Genomic DNA, 26,945 nt, shown 5'->3' on the forward strand with positions numbered 1-26,945 from the left:
GTGCACTTGCAGATTTTCTTCTCTGGTGCGTCCATGTCAGAATTCCCACAAGACAGGAAGTGTACAGGAAAGAGAGAGAGCATTCTAATTAGATGGCATTCTGCTGTAATCCGCTGTATGCGTGCAGGGAGCTATCAGCAACTTGATATGGAATCGGTCCAGCTTTCCAACAGTTGGCAGAAGAAAGTACAGCGCCCTCTCTAGGCTCTCTGCAGTTACCCAACAGGGCTAGTCTGATGCCAACAGCATGTGTGCAGTGTTTTATCTGCCAGATGATAATATTTGGAACTGTTTCAAGATCAGCAATTCTTTCAATATAATGTTACAGAATTCCAGCAGAAGGAAGTCTATCCGCCAGTCATTAAATGCTCAGTACTACACAACGTTTTTTATGATAATACATTTTGTGAAATAAAATGCACTTTTCCTGATATCCCCTACACAGTGTACACTGCGTAGGGACAGTGTGAATCAGAACATAGCTTGGATCAGGGTTTGCTGCTCTGTGCAGCATCAAGACGCACTCAACAAGCGCTGCACACTTCATGCAGGAATGCGTTTCCTGTCACTGCAGGTCAAGCACTGTTTACCAAAGTTAGGCTAGTAACTGCCAATCAGCACCTGGCTAGCACATATCTATGCAGCACACAGTTGCCAAACCCCTGTAAACAAGCATGTTCTGAGCATTTCAATGAGCATGACTGCTAAAATGAGTTGCATCGTGCATGCAAATTTCCCAGGACTGGATTTGATCTATGAGTTACAATGTAAGACGCTGTTTATACAAGACCAGAGCACAGAGGGCCGCATCTTCACGGTTGTGTTAGCATTTTTGCTTTGATAATCTGTCATGCCACATGCAGTGCAGCAAACAAACACACAACCCCCTACAGTCGACAAAAATGAAGTCGCTAAATATCTTGGGCTAAAAAGTCAAGTTGCGCAACTTCACTGAAACTAGAAACCATTTTTGACACTGGTTTAAGAAAAATAAATAACTAAGGCCTCGTCACCTTGCCATTTTCGACAAACAAGCTCAGCCTTGAAGCACAAATATTTAACAGAACATCTGCTATTTCAAGGGTTTGACATTAGGATTATGCTGTGGCCTTTATTATAGCAAGGTGAGTCGGGTTGTGCCTGCAGGCGAGACAGAGACTCATTGTGCAGCGCTTGAAAAGTCAAGACTGCTGACCTTCTGGTGTTGGAAGACTCTGAAATCACTGAAAGTCAAATTATGACCCACTCAGATTCCAGGTGATATATATATGCCCTTATTTAGATTATTGCACTTATTAAATGGTATGAAAAATGGCATCATTATTATTATTACAATAAAACTACTACTACTACTACTACTAATAATAATAATAATAATATTAAAACAGAAAAATAGTGGTAGCTATTTTTCCATTTAAAATCAATTTGATAATATAAAATGTTGTCATACATGGCTTACTGCAGTTATAAAAAGGCATTCAATAAATAGCTAAAATGTATTTATTTAACTATTATATGAATCCCACATTAGAACTATTTATATATTTAATATATAAATAATAATTATAATAATAATAGTAATAAAAAAAAGAATAATGTAAAATCTATGTCTATGTATGTCATAATTATAATATAATAATATAATAAGTTTTATATAAAAATAATAGAAATCTACGGTATGCATACTTCGTTATTTTGACTAATGTAAGCATGCAGGAGTAATGTAATGACCAGCCTTCCCAGCACGCAATAACTGTTCTTACCCTCAAGTTGGAGCAAGATTAGCATACGCCAATGACGCACCCACATGAAATGTGATACTCACTTGACGGTGCGTAAGTGTTTGGTGGTGTGTGGAGATATAAGCCTGAAGACCACATCCAGCCCTCGGTTCTTCCCCAGCAAGTCGGCCGTGGTCACTAAAACACCAGATGTGTAATTAACACAATATGAAAAGTCTTTGCAACATTGCTGAACCCAACACCACTGTAAATATAACATTTCATAGTGCTGTAAACCGGATCCCCCTGTCAATCTTGTGTGGGGGTGATCGTTCTCCACAAGGATAGACTCAAGGGGGAATTTAAAGAGACCACAGAAGTCCCAACTTCATCCTTATAAACAAGACATGTGCCCAGATGATATTTCTTCTATTAATATATTGTGCTTGCTACAAGCTACCTAGCATCATAAACACTGATGGTTGCTACAGCGGAATCAGTGTCCAAGAGCACAGGCTGTACGTCTAGTGTTTCAAAAATATATAGATTCCAGCTTTTATGATAAAACATAAAAGAACACTTCTGGATGCCTTTTCGGAACGATAACTGAGTGGTGCATTTCTCACGGTCACAACCTGAGAGCCGAACTTCCCGTGCTGGTATCATTCTTAGGATAGCTGTCACATAACTGATAAACAGACCCCACACTATCAACTCCGCATACAGCGAGAAGACGACTGCATTTGAAATAAAACCCAACAAAGGCCGATTTGCATTTTATGGCCGATTACCCGTTATCGCATTTTCCATAAAAATAAGCACTAGTGGAATTGCATACCAATAGTAAATCAAAGGTGGAGGAAAACCTCCTCCGACCACATGTAGAGCAAAAACACAATATATTCATCTTTAAGTTAGATTTTAATATGGCGGGTACATAAATACAGCAGTAATGAAGGTCCTGAGCAAATGGCACAATAAGTACTAACGCTTGGTTTGCAATTTCACTTGAATGCTCTATAGCTGGAAATGTGTTATGAAAGATGGGAAAATAACCATAGATACAAAGAAATAAACAGATGTTCATCAAAAAAGCTGTTATATAGGAATTATATGAAACCGCAGAGGTACACAGGCAGAAAGTAAGGTGATGGAACATGAAAATGGAATGAGACTCTTCTCAACATGGAAAAGCCATTATTGGAGATTGTGAAATGTGAAATGTGAGCTGTTTTCAATTCCGTTACACTTTCTTTCAAAAGTCTGTCTTTTTTCCTCTTTCTTTTTTTAAAAGAAATTACTTTATTCAGCAAAGATGTATTAAATTGATCAAAAGTGACAGTAGACTTAAAAAAAATCCCTATTCCAAATTAATGCTGTTCTTTTGTAAGTAAGTAATCAAGGTTTCCACAAATATATTAAGTAGCACATTTAAAAATATATTAAAATAAAAATCAGTTATTTAAAATTATAGTAATATTTTACAATGTTACAGTTTTTACTGTATTTTTAATCAAATAAATGCAGTTGTTAAGCATAAGAGACTTCTTTCAAAAACATATTTTAAAACCCAAACAGAAGTGTATATTATAGTTTTTATTTAGTTAGCTTTTCAAGATTAAAACTGTCATCCAAACTGAGATTAATTCATGCAAAAATGTATTGACAATTCACGTTTTTTGGGGTCAAAGAAGCTACTTTAGCTAATTTGAGTGTAGCTCATCTACTTTAAATCATGAGGAGAAAGCTTAGCTTAGAAAGGCAAAAATGAACTGATCTCAGATCTGACTCACCAGAAGAGCAGAAGACTTTGAGGACCCAAAGACAGGCTGCGGCTCTCCGGGCATTCTTTGCGTTCTGTCTTAACAAACCCAGAACCACCAAAACGGCATCTGCCTTCTGTGCTTTCAGACCAATTTTACGATCTGAGGAAAATAAGAAAAGTATGTTCCTCTTTGACATTCATTAAATGTACATTTGTATCATCTTGTTTGACAGTGTTTGCTCACTACAGGGATCTGGGAAGGCAACATTTTTGAGCTGTTGGCAGCTGTGATGAAACAGATTACTTTGGTTTGGAGATCAAAACCACATTTGCTGGGATGTCTAATAGGGAAATTGGGATATCAAAAGGACAACTTCACTTTCAAATTCAAATACAAAATCAGATTCATTCTAAGTCTGAATGCAAGAAAAGGAGTGATACACAAGCTCAGCCCTAAACAGTTTAAGGTTAACATGAAATCATTATGACCCTATTTAGATTTTAACGCACATTCATGGATTTAATGTGTACAATTCCTTAGTAAATAAAAAAATACTGTAGGTAGGCTTCAATATAGAGGAGAGACCACTGATCCCACTTGATTGTACAGTAGCATCTAAAAGGGCTATATAAATGTTTCATTCATTCATGCATTAACACAAGGTTTGGAACAACATTATGGTTAGTAAATAATGACAGTATATTTGGGTGAGCTATCCTTTTTTTAAGATGAGAAAAAGCAAAGTTACAAAAACTATTTATGGATCTGGAAATGAGTGCATATCATAGCACCATTTGAAACAGACAATGATCTCTGCTTTGTAAATGCAAATGGATTATTGAAAACTGTGTGTGCTGGAAAATGTGGTCTATAAAAACCCACTGCCCATAGAGAAATGTTATAGAAATAATTCAAATCTACCACATGACCCAGCATCCCGCAGGCCCACCATAACTGCAAGCGCTTACAAAAACAGCTTGATCGCAAAAAAAAGTCCCTGTTTGCGACAGATGGAGTTTGTTTTTAGACTTGTTTTGTCTAAACGGAAAAGGAAGACGTGAGGACGAAAGAAAACATTCCCTGCTGTTCTGACTCGCCCCGTTGCTGAGGTTCATTAGGACAGACATCAAAGTGCAAGAGTGGAACGCTGACAGACACAAGATCCACCGAGGGATCAAACACTCGCTCCTTAAGTTACACAACATCGAAACATTGACCATGCTTGTGCTTATATGGTGACCTCTGACCCCACAGGATCGAGGGCTTTTACCTGACCCGACAGTGACCCCACACATGCTGTCTGCACCCTCCACACGAGATGTGACTTATGGTCAATCCATATATGAGAGACATCTATTTTTGTGAGGTGGCTATTTATAGCAATTCAACCGTGAATTCAGAAATACTAAGCACTAAATATGACTAAATTATAAATGGTATGACTTTTTCCCACAGTGAGAATGACTAAAAAAAAAAAAAAAAAGAGTTGGGAGAGAAAAAAAGTCAAATTGAATTGGAGTTTAACAAATCTGAGGTTATTTTTGGTCCACACTAAAGGTTAAAATGTTGGGCAAATGACAAAAAAACAACCAATCAGATTTGACGTTGAAGGAATAGTTTTGCTAAAATGAAAATTCTGTCATTGATTGTCTACATATCCTAATGTTGTTTTAAACCCATATCCTGCTATTTTTTCCAGTGGAAATTTTAAATAAAATTCAAATGCTCTTTTATACACTAGCTGAAATGTAGGCCACCATTTACCGGTGTTGTTATAGTTAACGGAAACTGTTACAAATTTAAATAAAGCTGAAGTAAGATCAAATATAAATATTAGATGGAAAAATTTAGATATTATATAAATATTAATAAATAATTATTAGATGAAAAGTAGAAATGTTGCCTTGACAACTAACTGAAATAAGTTGAAGTACTAAAATTAGTAAAACTAAAACTAAATTAGTAAATAAATAGAAATGTACAAAAGCTAAAATGACAAAAGCACATACAATTACTAAAACTCAAACTAAAATTAAAATGTAAAAATAAAAGCAAATTAAAAATATATTAATAAATACTATAATAGTATATAAATAATACTATAATATTTGCATTTGGTTTTTGCATTGCTCAGGGAAATCTGTTTTGTCATCAGTAAAATAACACCATAATAATCATAGGTTAAAAAAAAGTTCCTGTGACTCCTCCCCTTCTCCCCCTCACTCACCTCGGTGGCCCACCTTGGCCAGCAGGTGCAGTAGCGGCAGCAGGACGGTGTAGTTGGGTGTGAAGCTGTGGGCTGAGTTCACCAGAGCCGTCAGCAGAGCCTCACTGCCTCCTTTCGATATCATATGATGAATCCGTCTGTCTGTGCCTACAGGAAACACAGCCATAATTTCACAAAATGTCAAATTTAGGCTGATAACAACTCTCAACGGTGCCATCTTTGCCACTGGCGGATTATCACAAGATGATGTCTGGGTTTATTTTCGACTTTCTTTCAGAACTTATGAAAATTCGTGCTGATTAGAACTTTGTGCTGGAGGCTGGTGAATAAATTTGGCTAATTACTTTGCTGTGAATTCATTTCAGATTACAGGATTAGTATAGCACTGCTCCACCTCTACAAGAGTATTACTCGATAGATTTGTTGGTGAATAATAGACTAGAATAAGCCCAAGATATGGAAATAAATATAATTGAAACAGTGCAGTTTATATAATAAGATCCTGGGAGAAATGTGCAGTGACGTCCTGTTTCATTAGGGCTGCTTTAAAAGGTTTCATTTTGAAGTTAATCCCTCTGGATTACTGCAGTTTCTTCAACATTTCAACCAATCATATTTTTTTCTGTGTTCTCTCAAGTTCTCTTAATTTAAATCAAGTACATTATTTACATTTGTTCATTTAGCAGATGCTTTTATCCAAAGCGACTTAGAAAATGAGAAAAAAGTGATTCATTACAGTTTCTTCACGCTGAGACACAATAAATTGAAATGTACATGAAAAGTATACTGTATATGGTGGTTTCTTCAATTATGGGCACTTTTTGTCCTGTGATTGCCTTGCCTTTAACCATATTCTGTTGCAGAAATTATATTTAAAATATTTTTTTAATAAAATTGCATCTTTGTCTTGCATTATATATTATAAATCCAAAACTATAAAATATTTTCATACATTTTCATGCATGTTTAACAGGATGACAGGACAAAAAAAAAAAAAAAAGGTACATTTACCTTGATTTTTCTTTGATTTCTGTGTAATCGCCCCCTAGCTCATTCACTATTCCCTACATTACTCCACTAATTTAGCCGCTCCAGTAGTAAGATGAACAGATTTATAACTCTGTCATGGAAACTATTAATAAACCTTAATTAAACAATTTAACAATCAATTAAAAAGGAATTCATGATATTACACTGTACCCACATTGGACCAGAGGTTTGGAAAACGGATGGATGGACTATTCAGCTGCAGGCGCCATCTACTGGTCAGACGCGGGAATTCATTCGGCACACGACTCTCACATTGCATTTTGGGTATTCTCTAGCCGTTGAGCATACATCGGTTGTACACTCGTTATTGCGGTGTATTGTGGGACTGAATGAGTCCACTCGATAATGTTCACAACTACAAATGGCTGTCCCCTCAAATAGTGCCCCATTTAAGGCTATAGGAGGCGACTTCAGACACAGCCTCTGTTTTCTTTATGTCATATTTCATCTCAAGCATAATCTTCACTGACACTGTTGTCTCCTTTGTAATCAATTACACTAACTAAAAATTTTAATTGGAGCAAAATTGTTATATAGAAATGACACCACAGCTGAGTGTTATAATGTGTATAAATGAATATAAATATTTTTTGTACAAAAAACAATGAATTGGCCAGATTATTTTACGCTATATGATCAATTTAAAATATTTTTTTTTATTATTGATAGGAACAACAATAAGTATAATAATAATACAATGAATTTATGATAGATTTTCATATTTTGAGGTTGAAAGTCTAGGTTCAGATTCAGAATAAGAGTAAAACAAACAAAAAAAGTAATCTGAAAAGTACCAAAAGCATAGCAAAGCCATGCTGAAAAGTTTCCAAAACAGTTTTACTGAGATTAAATAAGCAAATAAATAAATAAATGTATGTTAAAATATATTACAGTAGTATAAGTCAATCACCAGAACATAAAAGTGCCCAAATTTGAAGAAACGCCTATATATCAGCATATTTATTTTTTGTGAAGGTGGTTTGTGGCTTTATTGGACACACTTGGTTTCACTCCTTATGGTTGATTAAACAAATTTCAGCACACTTGCAATCAGTGCAGAGACGTGACAGAAAATGAATCAACAAATTTGGCTGTAGGTAAAGGGCATCTCACCTGCTGACAACAGTTCATCCAGGACGTTGAGGATGTTCAGCATACTCTCGATGTCTCCAGCGTTCTGGAAAGAGAACAACACACTTAAACAATGAAGCTTAAAGTTGAACCTGGCTTCTGCATTACGATTACCTATAGTGTCCACACAAAATGTATCTCAACAAATAGGAAACAATCTAAGCAACTAAGATGACATTACTATTTACAACCCATGTGATATATAGTGTTGAGTGTGTCCTGGCTGGCACAGCGAAATCTTCCAGCATTGTGTCTGTTTTCAGAATGCAATGGGGGGCTCGTACCCCGGCGGGAACCCGGAGCCCTGTGGTTAAAAGCAGCAGCAGTTGACGGGTAGGCGGTCGGGGGCCGAAATCCTCAGAGAAGGAACTCCACAGCTGGGGATTCAAGCTTCGGCTCTCATTATAGGGCAAAAATGGCAGAGAAAAAGGGGGAGAACACAACACTGTCCTGCCTGCATCTGTGGTCGCCGTGTCTTTCTGACAGTGGCCATTTAATCCTATTAGGCATCTCTACAGCCAACTGCTCCACAAAGAGTTCTGTCCTGCCAGGGAGCTGCCGCTCTTACCCACATTAGTGAACCGACCAGATATGGGGATAGTTTCTGTGAGTGTGGAGACATATTGTTTGGGCCTATAATAATAGATGCATTCTGGACCGTGTTATTTTAGAATTATTTATATACTATTACAGTATTTATTCATATTTTGAATTAGCTTTATTTTAAAAACAATTTTTAGTAGTTTTAGTTAACAACAACAACAACACTGGTTCTAGACATAGCCTATCAGCAGGATATATTGTATGATTTATTAAAACTAAAAAAATGGCTGCTTTTTTTGTCTTTAAATTGTTTAAAGTCTCCTGATTAACAAGAGATAAGGAAAACATTATTAATTTTTATTTTTTATTTTTTTATATTTAACCCTTTTAGATGAACAGTGCCACTTTAACTTTTATTTTACATTTTTCTTTCTTTATTTTTTATATATATTCATTAATTCAATGTTACTTCACAAGTTACTCATTTATGTTCCTGTACATTCAAATATGGCACATCAAGATGCTTCACATCAGGTTTCACATCAATGATAATTATGGAGACAAATGATATTTGATCATCAAACCAAGAGCATTAAGTATCAGTTAAGAGCTGCAGCAAACGAGAAGTTTTTCAGCAAATTATGACTTACATTTTTAGCTTCTTCCTCTATTGCATGAATTTGGAAGACTCTAAACTAAAGGGAGCACCATGGATCATTTTTATACATTTATGGTAGTTGTTTGTCAGTTTTAGAGCATAATAGCTTAATTTTAAGTTAACTAAAAAGCCAAAAAGTAATTTTGCCAAACAAATCCTTTTGTGTCCCACAGAAGAAAGAAAAATCATAAAACTGGGAAAAACCTGAAGGCTAATAAATGATATTTGGGTGAAGTATTACTTGGTTCATTACTTGGACTGGGCTTTTTTGTGTTAATATTTTAATTAAACCAATGTTTTATGCAATATCCATATAACTATGAAACATATGGAAAAATATAAAATGTGATATTATGAACAAATCAATTTATACATTTTGTTTTAGGGCATTTCTGTCACATTCTGTGGCATTTTCACTCCAAATACCCCCATTAATTTTTGCCCCTAAAGGTGAGTGGTTTTAATGAAGAAACTAATATTCACTGAGGATGAACTTTTACACTAGACTAGTAGAATAGAGCGTGCGCTCTTTCTTGGAAATTGATGGCCCTGTCATCAACATCTGGGATAATTCCAAACAACCATGTTAATTACTCAACATTAATGAGCGTGACCAGCATACAGAGCCAGCTGGCACATCATTAGAGCATTACATCAACAATCTTTTAACAGAATAATCCAGTGACACTTGAAATTATGAATAATTACTTCTATTTTCGTCCGGCGTCACCTATGCCAAGCTACAATCAAAAAGCATTGTTTCTCATCTCTCAATAGGGAGAAGGACATGAGTTAATATTCTCAGGAACCCACTTGAAAGTGAAACTCATTTCATATCCGCGTTCATTTTTAATTCTTTAATGAGGAACACTCACTACTTCTCTGTGCACACCATTAACTTTTAAGACGGTGGCAGGAACGCGCCAGGAGAGCTTTGGGCCGGGAGCCCCTCCGGAGGGCAAACAATTCTAAATAGCGCAGAAAATCTATTAAAAGTTATTCTGACACACCTTAAAATGGTTTTTTACATCTTAGACACCAAAGACAGGACCTGGCGTGTCTCTGCGAGGTGATACGAGAGCTATAAAACAGGAAGGGAAAAGTAGGGGAAGAATATGAAGAAGAAAAAAGCTCCGACACAGGACCCTGAGCGTCTGTGTCAGTCTCAATTTGAATTAGCGGGAATCCCATTTCAGGCATCAACAGCTTCATGTCAAGGACCGTGAATTTGGAACTTATTGCCACGTTTGATGCCAGTCATGGCTGGAGGAAGGCGACACACTGGCTGTGGCTAATCGTGAGGGTATTACTAGCTACCCTTGTCAGTTTGCGTTGTAATAAAGGAGTCAATTCTTCAGAGCCGAGGCCACATGGCCAATGCCAAGCAGTTGCAAGCATCCTTATTTGAACTGACAGTACATACAGAGGCACTTTTATCTGAAAATTATAGCTATTTTCTGTCACATTCAAAGGTGCAACATTTGTATTATTCATTTTTGTTATTATGTTAAAAACTGTAACTAATTATATTTTCATTAAAATATTAAATATAATATCTAATAAAAAATATATATCTCTGGCACACATTTACTGAAATTAATAGGAAAGAAAAAAAAATTGTCCACAACTGTTTTCAACATAATAATGAATGTTTTTTGAGCATCAAATTAGCATATTAGAATGATTTCTGAAGGATCATGTGACATGCTGAGAATTCAGCTTTGCATCACAGGAATAAATTATATTTTCAAATATTTTCAAATAGAAAACAGTTATTTTAAATTGTCACAATATTTAACAATATTACTGTTTTTTTGTGTGTGTGTTTATGATGAGCATAAGAGACTTCTTTTAAAAACATACAAAATCTTACCGATCCCAAACTTTTGAACGGCAGTGTTAACGGTAACAGCAGAGTTCACAAGCAACAATTTGCTACTTAAAGAAAAACTAGTGAGACTTTATAGGACTATAAGTTCAAGATCATTTGTTTAAAAAAAAAAATACTTGATATGCATTTACGTCAACAATGTTCTCTGTTCTACATTTACAAATACATTTTTCCATTCTGATGAGATCAGAATGAAACCTTTAGTTTAAAGCTTTCATTAATCTCACACTGAGCTCATTGCTGCACTTGCTTTTCCCCTTCTCCTTACAACGCTCATATCAGCAGGAGGGAATAAATCTCATCTTATGCTTTTCACATGCAATTAATCGCTTTGACGCGTACACTAAATAATTTCTGCTCCTCTGAGCTTGATTTTCATGCAAGAGGTAGAAAGTTATCTGAAATCCGGCACGTCGCCCTCCTGTGAGCACATAAGGCCTTTGCAGTTCATTGGCAGCAACTGATATACAGATCACTGATATGAAATCAGTCACCATAAGCTGTGGAAGTGGATAAAAAACATTTAAAATGTACAATTTGGATTCATATGAGACATTCTGCGCGCACAACAAATCTACTCAAAACATATGGAAAACAGGGAACAAAATGTAATGTTTACTGGTCCTTTCATTTTAAACCAACAATTAATATTGTATCGATGGATGCTGTTATGCCATTACTGTGTCTCTTAATGGTTTGAATAAACACTACCACTATTAACTACTACCAATATCAGCAAATAATATCAGAATTAAATCTGCATGTGTATGAAGCCACGTCATCCCATATAATCCTTTTTACTTAAACACACGGCACTCTGGAGTATACTTTATAAGGACAATCTTTTCAATCATGACATTATTCAGTCAAATGCTTTACTAAAATGACCAGGAAACTATATAACTGGTCATTGCTCTGATTTCTTATTAGCTGTGCAAAATTTCTAAGATTCCTGTGGATAGAAGTTTACAGCATTTCACTAATATTCCACAAAAATAAAAGCTCACAGATTTGAAATTTTGAAAGTGAAGACATAAATATTAGTACTGTAAAATCTAAATAATCAAAAATGTCAAACATATATTTTTTTACATAACAACTATAATTTACAACAGTAATATATGTATATCTTCATTTTTAAAACAATAATAATATAACAACAACAATAAAAATAATAAGCCCTATACACATGCTGCCCTATAATTTTTTTATCTGTTTACTTGCATGTCATGTGACCTTAATCCCAGGAGGTACTTTAAGTACATATTTTACATATAGCCTATATTTGATATACACTTATATAGTGTAATATTTTACGTCTAAGGGGTTCGGCTGACAAACAAGTTTGAAAACTCCTGGTCTAGTACAACAAACAAAAAAGTGCAACTTCAAATCAAAACAAAAGGCGAAAAAAACCTAACTGAGCATGCAGTTTGCCTTGTAAAATAGTTGTTTAGTACACACTAGTTCAAAATAGCGCTCGCAATGATACCGCCATACAGTCTGCAAATTGCAGCTAAGCTTTCAAGCATTGCGCTCCATCACGCATGTTAACGTAAACGTATAGAATTTCGCCTTGGAGGGGGAGGGGGAGGGGGATATACTTTTCATGGTCCTGCGATACCATGTAATTAATCTTTCCCACTCAGCACATGGAAAGTGTCCTGCATGTGTGGGCAGTCGTTACCAGCGCGCTTGCTAACATCTGTAGGCCGTTCCTATGCTTAGAATGAGAGACAATCCAGATGCATGCATTCAGAAACAATGTGTGTTTACCTGCAACGTGCTGAGGAGAACCTCGAGTCCGCTGGAGCTCGGCGATGCCATGGTGGGTCTCGATCGGGCTGAAGAACGGAACGAGGAAGGAGAAATGAAAGAGAGGTTAGAGAGACACAGAGGCAGCACCTTCTCTCTCTGTGCTTAAACAAGACAGACGGGTACAGTTAAAGCCGAGAGGGGTTCAGCTTGTCGCCTGAAACTCTATCTCCCTCAGATAAACCCGCGGGCTGCTCCAGTTGTGCATGGACATTGAGATGAGGCTCCTATTAAAAGGGCCTGACGAGACACAGGGATTAAACCAAGCCGAGCATTTCACAGTAGAGAGGACACGGGCTGGAGGGATATCAAGAGGCTGAGGAATCTTCTCCGAGTGTGTGTATGTGTGCGATTAGGAAGAGAGGCGAGCGAGTGTGTGTGTACTGTACATGCGTGACAGAGCTAATAGAGGCAGACTGTGTTTAAACATGGACTGGCACTAGCATTAAAAAGATAATCTATCCCTGAAATGAATCTCGACTGAGTGAATGAACGTGATTAGTGTTGAACACACATTCACAGCTGTGTTTTTGCTGCTATAAAGGGGCATCTGATGCCAGGAAGAACAATTAAATAGGCAACGTTTGTGTTACCAAACTCAAAGGCCTATAGCAGTTTTACCAATTAAGGTAATTTCCAGTCATGAAATTACAGGCAACCACTGCATTTTAATCATGATCCACACAAAGACGCTACACACACGTAGCATGAATGAGCAGTTGGTTTTTTTATTTAAAATAGGGTATATAATTTCAAGATTAAAAGCAAAAACAGCATGATCTGACTTTGTGGCTTTGTGAAATTATGCTACATTAAACACCGGACGGACTGAATAAAAATGCAAATCCACTCTCTGTCAGTAGGTGGTGTTTATGGAACAGTAGCAATATACACTCACCTAAAGGATTATTAGGAACACCTGTTCAATTTCTCATTAATGCAATTATCTAATCAACCAATCACATGGCAGTTGCTTCAATGCATTTAGGGGTGTGGTCCTGGTCAAGACAATCTCCTGAACTTCAAACTGAATGTCAGAATGGGAAAGAAAGGTGATTTAAGCAATTTTGAGCGTGGCATGGTTGTTGGTGCCAGACGGGCCGGTCAGAGTATTTCACAATCTGCTCAGTTACTGGGATTTTCACGCACAATCATTTCTAGGGTTTACAAAGAATGGTGTGAAAAGGGAAAAACATCCAGTATGCGGCAGTCCTGTGGGCGAAAATGCCTTGTTGATGCTAGAGGTCAGAGGAGAATGGGCTGACTGATTCAAGCTGATAGAAGAGCAACTTTGACTGAAATAACCACTCGTTACAACCGAGGTATACAGAAAAGCATTTGTGAAGCCACAACACGCACAACCTTGAGGCGGATGGGCTACAACAGCAGAAGACCCCACCGGGTACCACTCATCTCCACTACAAATAGGAAAAAGAGGCTACAATTTGCACAAGCTCACCAAAATTGGACAGTTGAAGAAATGTTGCCTGGTCTGATGAGTCTCGATTTCTGTTGAGACATTCAGATGGTAGAGTCAGAATTTGGCGTAAACAGAATGAGAACATGGATCCATCATGCCTTGTTACCACTGTGCAGGCTGGTGGTGGTGGTGTAATGGTGTGGGGGATGTTTTCTTGGCACACTTTAGGCCCCTTAGTGCCAATTGGGCATCGTTTAAATGCCACGGCCTACCTGAGCATTGTTTCTGACCATGTCCATCCCTTTATGACCACCATGTACCCATCCTCTGATGGCTACTTCCAGCAGGATAATGCACCATGTCACAAAGCTTGAATCATTTCAAATTGGTTTCTTGAACATGACAATGAGTTCACTGTACTAAAATGGCCCCCACAGTCACCAGATCTCAACCCAATAGAGCATCTTTGGGATGTGGTGGAACGGGAGCTTCGTGCCCTGGATGTGCATCCCACAAATCTCCATCAACTGCAAGATGCTATCCTATCAATATGGGCCAACATTTCTAAAGAATGCTTTCAGCACCTTGTTGAATCAATGCCACATAGAATTAAGGCAGTTCTGAAGGTGAAAGGGGGTCAAACACAGTATTAGTATGGTGTTCCTAATAATCCTTTAGGTGAGTGTATAGCGGACTTTGTCTAATATTTGGCATTACAAAAATGGCATCTGAAGACAGTCAGTTCAGTTCCTTTCAGAAATACATTCATATAAACCCCCACCCCCAGTTCAATATTTATTATTTTCTTTCAATATTTAGAGCGAACAGTGCGCTTGCAGCTCCTAGTACAGTAAGCTACTATTTTCTCTGCTGGCGCATCTGTGCTCTCCTCTTTGAGTCTGTCTTCAGCTTGTCCTGTTGTCAAATTCTGACCCCTGCCAGATTATTACCCCCTAGTATAGATGGGTTGAAGATTAAGTGTGGGGGATTAGGCAATCAGGTAGTTTAATTTGGCGGGGAGTCGAAATTTGGCACAACACCGTTTCAATTTATGGCCAGTCGACTGGTGCATCTCTAAAAATCATTCTAAATTTAAAAGATTAGCAGAGTCCACACCACAACTATATCAATATCATTGGAGTCATTTTCAGATCAATTTGGTTTTTCCAGCTGATAAACAATAAAAACATTGACAGCCAATCAGAATCCATCCTGCTTTAAAGAGCTTGAGCATTTAAAGCAGCAGACAAAACTGCAGCGCACGCTTAATAAACAGAATGATATTGTGCGTTGGTGTGGACTAAAACAGCTATTGTATATCTTTATAGTTATCATTCTTGGTGTGATCGGGCCTTTATGTGTCTTGTTTTGACTAAAAGTTGCATTAGGCGTACAATTTTATCCAAAGTGACTTATGAATAGGGATTTACAAATAATGTTTGCTTTGGGATAGATAGATAGATAGATAGATAGATAGATAGATAGATAGATAGATAGATAGATAGATAGATAGATAGATAGATACAACTTTATTTTTCATAATTTGCTTGTTTAAATCCCAAATTGTGACTTTATACATCACAATTGTGAATCTATTTCTCATAAATGCAACTATCTCAAGTGACTGACTATTCTAAACTATCTCACAATTACATTTTTTATTATCTTTTCCTCTGAGGTGGAAATCAAAAGAGATCTCAATATGAACTCATATTGAGAATATTTCTCATCAGATTCTCTGAACACCAAATGATCTGGGTAACGTTAATGCCATCCACAATTACTGTAGGGGTGCATCAACATTTGTTTAAATTTTTATTTCTCCAAAGAATTTCTTTGAAAACCATACCTGAAGCAAACCTAAGAAATCTAGTATTCTGAGTTATGAAAGAGCAAATAAATTGTGTTGTAAGGGCTGCACATACAGTCCAACTAAAACAGAATACTGAGAGAAAATCAATACTGCAGTTTGCTTCGATATATAAAGTAGGTTCTTCAGGTTATAACGTTTCTCTATAGACATTCCCAGAGCTCAGATAGTATTACAGTTCGTTGCTTGTGTTCGAGTTATAGATACAGCAATAACTTTCGCACTGCCCCATCATCAACAGATGACGAAGTGCTTCTTTAACATTTCATAAATACACAAACAAGCATACACACATAATATACATTACAAATAGCTGTTTAATTTATCTAAACGATTTATAGAAGTCCACACAAAAACACTAAGAGAGATTGCAATGGAGCTCTGTTATATGGAAACCTACAGAACATCAGTTGGTATTAGTCTAAAGGCCTGTTAGTAATTTACTCTAAAAAGATTCATAATAAAATGTTAGTCAAAATCGTAGCCTATTATTTCTAATAATATTTAAACTTCAAAAAGACTACTGAATAGAGTTGAACGCGAAAAGGTCATTGGTTCTTGCTTTGCGTCTCTAAACACTATCCACTCTTTCTGATGTTATGCTAACTTACTGCATGAAGTGTATGATCATGCAAGAACAAAATGATGATGCTTTGGAAAAGCGAGCCAAGCCATTCTATTTCCCAAAGCTCGTGATTGACGTCTTTTTGGCGAAGCTACATAAAAGAAGTGTGCGGGAGGACGGTGTGTGAAGTCGATGCCAAGATATAGGCTATCCCTGACTGCTTTCAAAGTCAAACAGAGGGAAATTTAGTCCTGAAAACACACAGCACTTCCAATATCATGAAAAGGAATTCTGTCATTTACTCACCCTCATGTCGTTCAAAACCTGTATAGTTTTCTTCTGTGGAACACAGTCATTTTTTAATGAAAGTGGGTTGTAAAGTTCGAAATGACAAAAAGCACCAAAAAGGTATCATAAAAGTGGTCTATACGACTAGTGTGTAATCTTCGGAAGCCATACGATATTTTTATGTGAACAACATACAGAAACTGACGTCATTAATGACTTAACGTCTACTTAGAGTTTATGAGAGAAAATAGCAACGAATTTGTAAATGAATCGTTCTTTTGAGCCGGACCTTTCGAACCGGATGAATCACTTCACATATGCGCTCTGAATGATTCGTTCGGGAGTTCAACTCATAGGTTCAACTCAATGACTCAATTGCAGCGTTAAGAAGCCATTGTATGGCTAGAAAATAGCTTTAATACAGCAAATTATAATATGCTGTAATGGTGCTTTTGTGTCCTATAAGCCTGAAATGACCAGTAGCCAACAATTATTAAAAATGTATCTTTTTTGTGTTACATGAAAGAAAGAAAGCCAAATATGGGTGAGTAAATGACAACAACTTTTATTTTGGGGTGAACTATCTATCTCTTTAAGGCTGCATGGTCATGGTGAATGTGATTTTACCAAGTACATATTCCTGGAACAATATTCCAATCAAATTTGAGGGACAAGTTTACAGTTTATGTCAAGTTTAGGATTACAACCAGGGTTAGGTGCTTCTACATCAGTGTGATTTACCTATCATTTCCCTCTGATTTTAGGGATAAGTTATGGTTAGCACTTTAGACATTTTTAGACAGGAATGTTGTTTTTTCAAAACTAAATTTGTTGATCCAGGAACATGACTTGGCAAAATCACCGTGACGAGGGGGGGTAAAGAAAGTAGCACAGTATCTTTACAAATTTACACTCACTTACACTTCATCTCTCAGTCAGACCTTAGAATTATCTGTATCATGGGCACTATTTAATCACATCTGCCGACTACATTATGTGAAAGATGGCTAAATGTTCCATCAGGCCAAAGCAAGCATTCTGTGTCTGGCTGCGTACGCACAGCTATTTATACCACTGTTTTAGGACACGGAACGTCAGTAGAGGGCATGAATGCTGGGTGATGACAGCTCTGGTGCAACTGATGAGATCAAGATGTTGTTCAGAGAAATCAAAGTGAGGATAAACACCCTACAAATCCAACACTGCCAACCTGAATTGGCCACTATTCCTATGGGATTTATTTTCTGAATTAAGTATTTAAACAGGACATCAGCATGTCATTTGCTTTGTAACTTTCGATTCGGGATTGAAATCACAAAGCACATCTATGAAACACACATTTTACCTGGCTTATAAACTCTAGCAGAACATTTATTTAACAAAAAGACAAGAGCGGCGGCACCTGTCATGCCGTTCTATTTGCAGTGCGTCATCAAACCGTTTTTGCATTATTGGTCCAATCAGAAAGAATGTTTATAGTCAGCAGCTGATGAAGGCTTATGTACATCGTTTTCATTAGCTGAATTTCTGCCAGTAACCCGAGTCCTTCCTCTACTCAGGATTATATTGTTTTTGTTTAAGAAGCCAAGACAGACAGGCTGTCGGAATAAAAAAAAAATAAATAAAAAAAAAGCTGAGTAATCTTTGCAGAGAGAACCCATACAATATGCACTGTTGGCATTAACTTTTTTCAACAGACTACAATCCAGTAATCTGTGCACAGACTTTTAACTTAAAACACTGCAAAAAAAAGTAGCTGAAACTGAAATGTAGTTTCTAATGAATAAGCCATTTAATAACACTTTTTTAGAAAACTAATGGTCCTGGATCTGATTTAAAATTGTGATTGGATGAGCCACACTTGAAACTAAACTGAAATTGAAAAATTAACTATTACTTGGCAGATATTATTATTATTTAAAAAAAAAAATTATGAATAATAAAAATAATCATCCTAAAGTTAAACAAACACACACACACACTATACGTGTGGAAAAAAAAACTATGCTAAATAAATGTACATTACATCATTAAATAATATATTTGATAACATTTAAATTATATAATCAAATCAGAGAGAGAGAGAGAGAGAGAGAGTTGTTTTTTATGGTGTACTTATTATTATTTTCATTATAAAAATAATAAACTACTAAAAATATATAATTTATATTATCAAATAATATAAGAAATATATTACAAATAATAATAATAATAATAAATTAAATAATAAAAAATCTAGATCTCTGGAATTGTAGAAAGTATTTGAAGTATTTTGAACACAATCAGCTGTGTTTTATTAGTTGCAAACAAAATTAAAATTAGTGATCCCAAAACAGTTGTGTGTTTTGGGTAACAGGTTGAAGCCCGACACCAAGGGACCCTAGACCTTTTCCCAGGCGTATACTGATGAGCTGACGCAGGACATGCTAACAACAGCTCCTGGTACAGCATCCGTCTTCACCTCTGTCCTGTTTCCAGTGACCCGGTCAGTCATTATCCGACTTGAGATGTATTTCGCAAGTTCGGGTTTCAGAGCTGTGAGTTTCCACCCCTCCATTTGTTCCCAGGCTAAAATAAGAATTAGCAGCTCTTGCTAATTGCAGCTGCGATCAAGGCCTTAGGATTTCATCTTAGTTCAGCGCACAAGCCCATGAGAGGTAATTGGTTATGACAAGAATCTTTCTGCAGTTTATAGAGATCGCAAAGATATTAAAGACCTTAGTTTTTTTTCTCCAACCACCCAAGATAATTTGTTTCAGTCTTTTATGGTTTTTTTGTTTGTTTGTTTTTTGGCCAAGTCCAGGATTGTTCGGAAACTTAATTCTCATCTGAATCGAGTTTTCAAGGAGGAATTGTGCCAAATTAATTAAAAATAAAAAATCTTTTTTGAGTACTGCTAAGAACTGTAGAGTTACAATTTGACACTTTGCAGTAATTATTTGGCACAATGGAAGCTCATTTGCAGTTTGTATAATGTATAATGCATGAATGAAATTACATTGCCACCATGCCACAGTTATGGGAGCTTATTAGAAGAGAGAGAAAAAAGAGAAAATCTTAAGTCTAGCTGGGTAAAATGGACCATTATAATGAGAGCAACATGCTTTGCATAACATTTAGTATGTTGGAATATGATCTTTTGACCGACCAAAACAAACTGTTGTAATTTGTGAATTAACTCCCATCAGAACGCATTGGAAGTTTATTGCAGAGGAGGCATGGAAATGTTCTTTTAAAATCACCATGAAATACAGTGTAATGGTGATAAATTGTTTGTAATTTTACAAAATGTAACATAAATAAATAAATAAGGTATATAAATGCACATTATGGTTTAAGAGTAACATGCCTTGTTTCATCACTAGAGGGCAGTATATGAAACATGACTAATGCCACAGTGACAAAACATAATAATAATCAAAATGGAGTTAGAGTATTGTCACATTAATAGTTTTTTTTTTTTTAGCTACAAGAACAGCATGAAACATTTACAAGAAACTGTCTATAATTCATCAAATAATAATAATAAGTTGTAGACAGCATAAGAAAACTAACATCTGAGTGCAACATTCCTCAGATATCTGGACAGCTTGCCATCAACTCTGACGCATCCAGAGCAAAAGACTGAACTAATTAGACGATGGTGCGAGATGTTCTCTACTCGCATCTTGCCCCCGTAGCATTACACAGCATTTCCCTCGAGTACGGAGCTCTATTTAAAAACATTTTTGACCTTCATGTTTGACTAGACTAAATAGTAAGAGGATTAAGACAGGGAAAAAAACACCCCTTCCTTTGCCAATCTCCCCCCACCCACCCACCAATGCTAATGTTGTCTTTCACATCTTAGCGTTTTTCATCATCTGTCATGTACAACGACCGATGACCATTAGTAAAATTCAAAGGGGCCTGGGAAAAATGTTGTTACATATGTGAAATGTACCATGACAAATGGAAGTCTGTTTCCTCCTGAGATTAAAAAAAGGACTATAAAGAAACAATTTAAAAGAAAATTTGAGAAATAAAGTCCCAAATATACAAAATCTATATGAATTACAGTTGATTCAACCTCATAGTTGATTGTTGTACTGTATGTGAATATGTATGTTTAGTTACGCGTTGTCATATTAACAACTAGTAGCTAAGTCTCACAAAACTGGGTTCACAAGCTCACACTTACATATAATTAAATAGAGTAAAGGTTATGCGTATTTGGCGTGTTGTCTGAGGGGAGGGCGCCGAACTCGGAATTTGGCCCGAACCCAGAGTACTCCCCCCATCCCAGGTTGGGATAGGAATAGTTAGAATTGAGGATATGGGGTGGTGGAGTGATGCTGGAAACCTGTCATGGAACAGAGTCTGCTGTATATATACCTCCTGATGATCATTGAGTTGTTTAATGAATGTGCTCCTCCCGTGTTAATTAGGTTAATTATTTGAACGTGCTCCTCCTGAACTTTGTTAATAAAACATAATTTAATGAGCGGTGCAGGGATGATGTCAAAACCCAGATGACTAATTCACCATTTCCTATGGGGTTTTATAATTGTTTTTAGAGTAACTCTAAAAATCTATGAGTAAAATAAGGTCTGTGGTAAACATAACGTGCCGATACTTGGACGTTTTGTTTTACAACGTAAACTGCAAATGCAATGTAAAAAAAAAAAACATTATAAAACCCCATAGGAAAATCTCAAGGGAAACAGTGGCGTATTAGTCTCAGACATAACCATATAATGAGTTTCAGTTCAGTGAGGAAGTCTGTTGTGAACTCTTTATCTCTGAACGATCCACTGACTGATTCTGATTCAAACCGCTCAATCACAAGCGCGTTCCCATTCAGTTGGTTCACTCGGTACAACACATGACTTGCGGCATTTGCTGAAGACACCTTTATTCACACCTGAAAGGCCAATGATGCATGACGACGTGGCCGGGCTCACTTGCCCACAGCATATAAATGCAGTCGCATGCGTCATTCCCTTTGTTCAGTCCAGCTCTTCACCACTCTGATAGAACACCGTCATGCCACATTCACAAGAAAACCCACAGTGGTGAGAAGTTTTAAGCTCGAGTTTAGCTAACAAACTTTTTCATGAGAAACATCTGAACACAAGTTCTCACTCTCCTATGGCATGTGGGTGTTTATGGTATACTCATGAGCACTGTCCATTGTGTTTGGAATAGTCCACGTTAGGCTGGATCTCTCCAACCCGATACATGTGTTGCACTTCCGGGAGCACTATCGTTCCGCATTCGAGCGGCATGTAGCGTGTGCTCGGCGGGGCAGTGGCCTCAGCCATATAGTGTATCTGTATATTTAGCCATGCTGTGAATCTGCGCCAAAGTCCTGTAGAGTTCGATTGAACTCACATCAACAAATATGGAAACTACCAATCTGCTAAAGAAGATTATCAAGCTTCTTATTTAAAGCCATCTATGGGCAGTTACATTGATGTTGATGCACATACTGTATGTGAGCAATATAGATGGACATTTCTCTCAGTAAGTGCTTAGGGAGGATCTGGTTGACATCTCTGTCATGCAGACAAACATGAAATGATAGGTTGGGATTATCAGTTCAACTCCTACTGTGCCGAAAAGGGCATGATGAAGTTCACGGCACACTGTGTAACTTGTACTAAGCCGCTGGGAGTACAGCAAGTGCCAAAGACCGAGGCCAAACTTCGGCGTTGAGTCAAGTTAAAGGACACAAGTTCATCCAGATACATTGGCATATTCATATATTGACAAATGCATACGCAACTCAAGCACATGCATAAAGCAACTCCCACTAGGCATGTCGATCATCAATCATCAACAGAGGATTTATGGAAAATCAGCTTTCTCAGCGATAACATTAATCAACTTAGTGAAATTCCAGCACTACACCGGATCAAAGGTAGAAGCCTATATTGCATGTCAGTAACTGTATATGGTTTCTTAAAATAGTTTGGCAATAGACTTGGTTACTACACTACAAATCACAACATAAAGAGTTGATATTCCATTCTCAGCACTGATATCCAAGGAAGAAACCCAGCCATTCACTTCACACCAGAATGATAAATTAGGAGTCACCGAGCTGTGGCAGACAGATGGAAAAGAGATAAACCTTTGCTGCGAGCCAAATGAGCCACCGAGAGAGAGAGAGAGAGGGAGGGAGAGAGAGAGTGAGAGAGAGGTGTTATGGGCTTGTGCGTGCATTGACATTTCTCTGCATTACTGTATTATAAATACAAACAATAAATCCACAGTTTATGTAAATCCTGCATGCAGTAGGTTAATTTGTTCATTAGGTAGAGTTGCATTAACTCTGAAAAAAATATTGAAGCCACTGATATTTAACTGATGATTTTCATATTAACTTTAATATCTGACAAATAGCCAGTATTATATAGAAAATATATATATTTCTTGGTTATATGAACATTAAGGGAACATTCCATTTTATAATTTTGCCAGCATTGTGGGAATGTTACTTTTGAATGTTCTAGTAGTAACATTTTAAAAAACAGACTAATATCCAACTAAAATGTTTCAGGAAAAAAAAGTTCCATGAACAATGTATAAATACCGTTTTTGTGCTAACGTTTTAAGAATATTATTTACTTTAAGAAAAGATAACTTTGAAAAAACATATTATAGTAATTAAAATTACTGGAAGAATGTTTGTTAATAACTTTGAGAGAATCTTGCTAGAAGTTCTGAAAATGTTCCCTGTTTACTGGGTGTATGGTATTAATATATTTCCTGAACTGTAAAAAATGATTTCCAAAATTAAATTATCTAAGTTGATTTGACAAAAAAAAAAGTTTTGCATTTTAAGGCAACTAGGTTACTTACTTTAACCAATAATATTTTTTTTTACAATGTAATCATTTTAATTAACTTATTAAAATTATTTGAATATATAAGTATGTTTTTTTTCTAATTAAACTGCACTAAATTCACAGCCTGGCAAGCCAGACCTAGATCAAGATGTTGGGTCTGGCAACTCACCATGGTGAGTTGCCAGACCCAACATCGGATTGAGCCATGTCTATGCATAGACATGGCTCAATCCGAGGGGCGGGATAAACGGCTGTCTTTCAAATTCCCTCTGCACGCAATAGGACAGCGTTTCAACCAACCAGAGTGTTTTCCCAACAGCGGAGCTAACGTTAGTTGATAGATTCAACTTTTGAATCTGGCCGGCAAAATTATGAACACATCTTCCTTTTTTAAGAATGACTTAAGTGCCGTTCTTTGCTCTTTTCTCAAAGAAAAGCTTAACTCCAAGTCCTCCAGAGTCGCAGCCAAAGCCGATTCGAAAGACTGTTCTCCAGCAGCCGCCATTCTTTGTTTTCAAGTAGCAGGGAACCGTCGCAACTCTGTCGTCATTATGTTAAGCCCGCCCCGCCTACTCTATACACGACGTGATTGGCCTGACCCAATTTAGGTTTTTACAGCTCTGAAAGTCAACGGAGAGTTGCTAGACTACCCTGGCTGCAAAATACATTTTGCTGCCGCTAGGGTGCGTCTAGATTTCTAGGCTACTAAATTCATGCACTTCACTGATATCCCTAGATAATATGCTCTAAGCCCTTGCCATTTTTTTTTTTTCATTTGTGAATTGTTACTCATGTACAGTATGTCAATATGTTGCAGTATACGAGTTTTCACATGAATGTATAAATGATTGTGTTCCATGCCTTTTATCATCAGCAGGTCATGAATATTACAGGCAGCCATGCTTCACCTTTGACCCTCAAGGGGTCACCTTGGTCAAAGGCTCAGAAACGCACCTGCTTAAAAGGCCAGCTGCTCATACCAGATATAACTTTATTGCAAACCGTTCAACCCTCATGTATGCCTATATTCAGTGTGCCTACAGTATACTATACCCAGATTGAATTTGACTGTTCCATGCCTTGTTCAGGTTTCTTCCAAACCAAGATCACAATCTTCCAACTAAAAGGTTATATATTAGGTTTTTTATTCAGAATAAAAAATAAAAAAAAACTGAGGAAAATTATCAGTAGCAGTGTCTAATGGTTGATTACAAGGTCTGTGTAATAGTGAACAAGTCAGATATGAAGTGAAAACTATAATTATATAGCATTTTAAACTCTTCACATTAACAGCTGATAGGGCATATATGAGCTGGCCCTTCACATAAGAATTACACTCATTTCCTATTAAATAGCAGCTGCATTATGTAGACATAATTATGCCATTGACTGCTATTAAGTGACATTTGGATTGTAATTCAGAGTAAAATAAGGTTTTGCTCTCATTTAGAGGGGAGTAAGAGGTAAGAGCTAGTTGAAGATTCAATTAAATCATCTATCCTGTTCTGACGTATTTCCTATTCAAACAGGAGGTAGGGGCAGAACAAATTACACATATTGTCCTTTTTTACAGCCATTTGCCTTTAGTTTATGTTCCTGCATAGAAAAAGCAAGGAGGACATACATTTCCACCAATTCATATGCTGCTTAAAAATGTGCTTAATCAGAGTACAAAGCTACTTTTGAATTGCAGCTAATGGAGAGAAAAAAACAAGTTTTCCCCAAAATAGGGTGGTTTCATTCTACCAATTGGGCTAAAGCTAACCAGCTAGACAAGCAGGGGTGAACCAGCTAAACCCTGCCCCCTGGTCAGAAGCATTACATAAAATTTCAGGGAGCATTTTGGGGGCATTTACATAACACTGTTTTCAACTAAAAATGGAAAACTTTTAATGCGTTTTGCCCATTCATTTACACAACAACGCCATTTTGGGGGCCTGAAAATGCAATCTTTTGAAAATGGGTTTCAAAGTGCCGTTATTGTCTCTGTGTAAACTACAAAAGGTGAATTAGTGAAAAAGGTGACGTGATGCACATCCGTATTACATGTTTAGTCTATAGGCGCGTAGTATTTCATCATAAAATGACATCGACAACTATGTGGTCTGGCAGCATAATACAGCGTTTTTAGTTGTTTTCAGTGATCGTTTTAACAACGTTGTCATCTGTACGCGAAGAACGCAAAGGAAAATCGTTGTGTAAACGCACCCTTAGAAACATGATGAATCATCAATGGTCCATTTTCTAGAGAAGAGAGACTGTAGATTTTAAATGTGTACATCTGCTAAAGCTTTTAGGAAGACATTAGCATATAGATGACCTCAAAGCTAACATACATGGACACAAAACACTCTAAATTTTGGATTCATGAGGTCTGTAAGGCTTTGAGGAATAATAAATCCCCTGAATAAATACAAACACACTCCTGTTGGGCTTAAATTGTAAACTAAATGTTTAAGAAACAGATTACTATTGTTTTGAAATTGTGTTTTACAAACAAAAGTTTACCTCAAGGCAAATTATCTTTTTTCAAAAAGCTCTGCAATATCTGATGATTCATTTCTTCCTCAGTTCAAAGCACAACAGCATTTCTTGGATCAAATCCAGCAATTACGAAATGAGGAGGAAAAAAAGAAGATTTTCCAGTGTCTCATTCTACCAAATTGACTGTTCCCTGGGCAACGTTTCATTGCTTAGCAACTGTCACATCTGATATAACATGCTTCAGAATAAATAAATCTAAAACACGACTTTCATACTTTGACAGCTTGGATTTTACCTCGAAGCATTTAAACAAAGGCTGAAATAGAGCAGTTGTCAAATTAATGTTTCATACAATAATTATCACGAGATTTAGTAAATTAACAGGACTAGTCACAGACCACCTAACACCCCCCTAAACCATATAAATATTAAACCTAATATATATATATATATATATATATATATATATATATATATATATATATATATAAATATTAAACCTAATATATATATAGTGGGGAGAACAAGTATTTGATACACTTACAAAGCATGTAGAGGTCTGTAATTTGTATCATAGGTACACTTCAACTGTGAGAGACGGAATCTAAAACAAAAATCCAGAAAATCACATTGTATGATTTTTAAATAATTCATTTGCATTTTATTGCATGACATAAGTATTT

At 36.6% G+C, this 26,945-nt stretch overlaps 1 protein-coding gene across 2 annotated transcripts in view; it reads right to left on the reverse strand.

Annotated features, from left to right (window-relative positions):
• The window catches only part of agbl1 (AGBL carboxypeptidase 1), a 209,140-nt gene that overhangs the window by 128,148 nt on the left and 54,047 nt on the right, over positions 1-26,945 (reverse strand). For both annotated transcript variants that reach the window (XM_084095188.1, XM_084095189.1), the window contains 5 exons: positions 12,764-12,831; positions 7,878-7,941; positions 5,715-5,861; positions 3,515-3,646; positions 1,826-1,919 (listed from right to left, as the gene is read on the reverse strand). In XM_084095188.1, coding sequence (XP_083951314.1) covers positions 1,826-1,919; positions 3,515-3,646; positions 5,715-5,861; positions 7,878-7,941; positions 12,764-12,831 — 505 coding nt within the window. The remainder of the gene's footprint in view (positions 1-1,825; positions 1,920-3,514; positions 3,647-5,714; positions 5,862-7,877; positions 7,942-12,763; positions 12,832-26,945) is intronic.

The sequence above is a fragment of the Abramis brama genome, assembly GCF_963993115.1.
Source record: "Abramis brama genome assembly, chromosome: 20".
Classification (NCBI taxonomy): Eukaryota; Metazoa; Chordata; class Actinopteri; order Cypriniformes; family Leuciscidae; genus Abramis; species Abramis brama.